This window comes from Hypanus sabinus (genome assembly GCF_030144855.1).
Source record: "Hypanus sabinus isolate sHypSab1 chromosome X1 unlocalized genomic scaffold, sHypSab1.hap1 SUPER_X1_unloc_1, whole genome shotgun sequence".
NCBI lineage: Eukaryota > Metazoa > Chordata > Chondrichthyes > Myliobatiformes > Dasyatidae > Hypanus > Hypanus sabinus.
Genome location: NW_026778957.1, coordinates 1,128,296 through 1,132,157, shown reverse-complemented (window position 1 = coordinate 1,132,157; position 3,862 = coordinate 1,128,296). Strand labels below are relative to the sequence as shown.

The 3,862-nt window shown below is 60.7% G+C and overlaps 1 protein-coding gene across 1 annotated transcript in view; it reads right to left on the bottom strand.

Annotated features, from left to right (window-relative positions):
• Positions 1-420: 420 nt before the first annotated feature.
• The window catches only part of LOC132385568 (uncharacterized), a 4,516-nt gene continuing 1,074 nt past the window's right edge, over positions 421-3,862 (bottom strand). The window contains exons 1-2 of the mRNA XM_059957733.1: positions 2,228-3,862; positions 421-484 (exon numbers count right to left, since the gene is read on the bottom strand). The exon at positions 2,228-3,862 is cut by the window's right edge and continues 1,074 nt beyond it. Coding sequence (XP_059813716.1) covers positions 3,161-3,862 — 702 coding nt within the window. The 3' untranslated portion in view covers positions 421-484; positions 2,228-3,160. The remainder of the gene's footprint in view (positions 485-2,227) is intronic.

Genomic DNA, 3,862 nt, shown 5'->3' with positions numbered 1-3,862 from the left:
ACCTGGTCTCACCTGTCAGCTTGTCCTCCTCCCCCCCACCCACCCACCCACCTTCCCCCTCACCTGGTCTCACCTGTCAGCTTGTCCTCCTCCCCCTCCCCCCACCCACCCACTCTTCCCCCTCACCTGGTCTCACCTGTCAGTTTGTCCTCCTCCCCCTCCCCCTCTCACCCACCTTCCCCCTCACCTGGTCTCACCTGTCACCTTGTCCCTCCTCCCCCTCCCCCACCCACCCACCTTCCCCCTCACCTGGTCTCACCTGTCAGCTTGTCCTCCTCCCCCTCCCCCCACCCACCCACCCACCTTCCCCCTCACCTGGTCTCACCTGTCAGCTTGTCTTCCTCCCCCTCCCCCCACCCACCTTCCCCCTCACCTGGTCTCACCTGTCACCCCCTTGTCCTCCTCCCCCTCCCCCACCCACCCACCTTCCCCCTCACCTGGTCTCACCTGTCATTGTCCTCCTCCCCCTCCCCCACCCACCCACCTTCCTCCTCACCTGGTCTCACCTGTCAGCTTGTCCTCCTCCCCCTCCCCCACCCCACCCACCTTCCCCCTCACCTGGTCTCACCTGTCACCCTTGCCCTCCTTCCCTCCCCCACCCACCCTTCCCCCTCACCTGGTCTCACCTGTCAGCTTGTCCTCCTCCCCCTCCCCCACCCACCCACCTTCCCCTTCACCTGTCTCACCTGTCAGCTTGTCCTCCTCCCCCTCCCCCACCCTCCCACCTTCCCCCTCACCTGGTCTCACCTGTCAGCTTGTCTTCCTCCCCCTCCCCCACCCACCTTCCCCCTCACCTGGTCCTCACCTGTCACCTCGTCCCTCTTCCCCCTCCCCCACCACCCACCACCTTCCCCCTCACCTGGTCTCACCTGTCACCTTGTTCTCCCTCCCCATCCCCACCCACCCACCTTCCCCCTCACCTGGTCTCACCTGTCACCTTGTCCTCCTCCCCCTCCCCCACCCACCCACCTTCCCCCTCACCTGGTCTCACCTGTCACCTTGTCCTCCTCCCCCTCCCCCACCCACCACCTTCTCCCTCACCTGGTCTCACCTGTCAGTTTGGTCCTCCTCCCCCTCCCCCACCCACCCCACCTTCCCCCTCACCTGGTCTCACCTGTCACCTTGTCCTCCTCCCCCTCCCCCACCCACCCACCTTCCCCCTCACCTGGTCTCACCTGTCAGCTTGTCCTCCTCCCCCTCCCCCACCCACCCACCCCACCTTCCCCCTCACCTGGTCTCACCTGTCAGCTTGTCCTCCTCCCCCTCCCCCACCCACCCACCTTCCCCCTCACCTGGTCTCACCTGTCAGCTTGTCCTCCTCCTCCTCCCCCTCCCCCACCCACCCACCTTCCCCCTCACCTGGTCTCACCTGTCAGCTTGTCCTCCTCCTCCTCCCCCCTCCCCCACCCACCCACCTTCCCCCTCACCTGGTCTCACCTGTCAGCTTGTCCTCCTCCCCCTCCCCCACCCACCCACCTTCCCCCTCACCTGGTCTCACCTGTCAGCTTGTCCTCCTCCCCCTCCCCCACCCACCCACCTTCCCCCTTCACCTGGTCTCACCTGTCAGCTTGTCCTCCTCCCCCTCCCCCCACCCTCCCACCTTCCCCCTCACCTGGTCTCACCTGTCAGCTTGTCTTCCTCCCCCCTCCCCCACCCACCTTCCCCCTCACCTGGTCTCACCTGTCACCTCGTCCTCTTCCCCCTCCCCCCACCCCACCCACCCTTCCCACCTCACCTGGTCTCACCTGTCACCTTGTTCTCCTCCCCATCCCCACCCACCCACCTTCCCCCCTCACCTGGTCTCACCTGTCACCTTGTCCTCCTCCCCCTCCCCCCACCCACCCACCTTCCCCCTCACCTGGTCTCACCTGTCACCTTGTCCTCCTCCCCCCTCCCCCACCCACCCACCTTCTCCCTCACCTGGTCTCACCTGTCAGTTTGTCCTCCTCCCCCTCCCCCACCCCACCCACCTTCCCCCTCACCTGGTCTCACCTGTCACCTTGTCCTCCTCCCCCTCCCCCACCCACCCACCTTCCCCCTCACCTGGTCTCACCTGTCAGCTTGTCCTCCTCCCCCCTCCCCCCCACCCACCCACCCACCTTCCCCCCTCACCTGGTCTCACCTGTCAGCTTGTCCTCCTCCCCCTCCCCCACCCACCCACCTTCCCCCTCACCTGGTCTCACCTGTCAGCTTGTCCTCCTCCTCCTCCCCTCCCCCACCCACCCACCTTCCCCCTCACCTGGTCTCACCTGTCACCTTGACCTCTTTCCCTTGCCCGTCTTCATTTTTTTTATGGCTCTGTCCCCTTTCCGGTCCTTATGAAGGGTCTCGGCCTGAATCGTTGACTGTTTATTCCCCTCCGTAGACGCTGCCTGACCTGCTGAGTTCCTCCAGCATCTTGTGTGTGTGTCTGTGTGTTACTCTGGATTTCCAGCATCTGGCATCTGTGGAATCTCTTGTGTACAGGTCTTGGAGTCTTGCGTTCAGTTTTGATCAGCACACAGGCATGGGAAGGATGTAAAGAGGTTTATTGCAAGAGTTTTGGGAGGGCGTCGATGGGGGTGAGATACAGGGAGAGATGAGACAAGCTGTGTTTGGGGTGTCGGGCACCGAGAGACGAGCACTCAGAATTGTACCGAACCCTGAGGGGTAGAGATAGGGTGAGCTGTCTTTCTCGCAGAGCTTGGAAATTGGAAACTAGAGGACATAGTTGTATGATTAATTCACAGTTTCAAGTAAGTTTATCATCAAGCTGCATAACAGGACCCTGAGATTAATTTTCCTGTGTGGGTGAGAGGAGCAGTCTCGGCTGCCGGGGAGCTGGTCGAGGTGGGAACGTCAGGGGCTCTGAAGAGGTTTGTGAGCCGGTGAAAACGGGTGACAGGAGTTTAGAGCGACGAGCCCCGGGTTCAGAGAACGTCGATGCCACGACCTGCAGCCCTGGGGTTCATCTTCCTCTGGGCATACTCCGTCAGTCTACAACAGAATCCACACCCGACTCGGGCGCTCGGCCAGTGCGCAGAAGACAACAAACTGTGCGAGTACGAAAAGAAAGAAAGAATAATAAATAAATGAGCAATAAATATCGAGAGCGTGAGATGGAGAGTCCTTGAAAGCGAGTCCATAGATTGTGGGAACCGTTCAATGAAGTTGAGTGAAGTTATTCCCTCTGGTTCAAGAGCCTGATGGCTGAGGGGGTAATAAATGTTCCTGAACATGGTGTTATGGGTTCTGAGGTGCCTGTAGGGGTAATAACTGTTCCTGAACCTGGTGGTGTGGGTTCTGAGGCTCCTGTACCTCCTTCCTGATGGTTGAGGGGTAATAACTGTTCCTGAACCTGGTGGTGTGGGACCTGAGGCTCCTGTACCTCCTTCCTGATGGTTGAGGGGTAATAACTGTCCCTGAACCTGGTGGTGTGGGACCTGAGGCTCCTGTACCTCCTTCCTGATGGTTGGGGGGTAATAACTGTCCCTGAACCTGGTGGTGTGGGACCTGAGGCTCCTGTACCTCCTTCCTGATGGTTGGGGGGTAATAACTGTCTCTGAATCTGGTGGTGTGGGACCTGAGGCTCCTGTACCTCCTTTCTGATGGTTGGGGGGTAATAACTGTCTCTGAATCTGGTGGTGTGGGACCTGAGGCTCCTGTACCTCCTTCCTGATGGTTGGGGGGTAATAACTGTCCCTGAACCTGGTGGAGTGGGCCCTGAGGCTCCTGTACCTCCTTCCTGACGGTTGAGGGGTAGTAACTGTTCCTGAACCGGGTGGAGTGGGTCCTGAGGCTCCTGTACCTCCTTCCTGACGGTTGAGGGGTAGTAACTGTTCCTGAACCGGGTGGAGTGGGTCCTGAGGCTCCTGTACCTCCT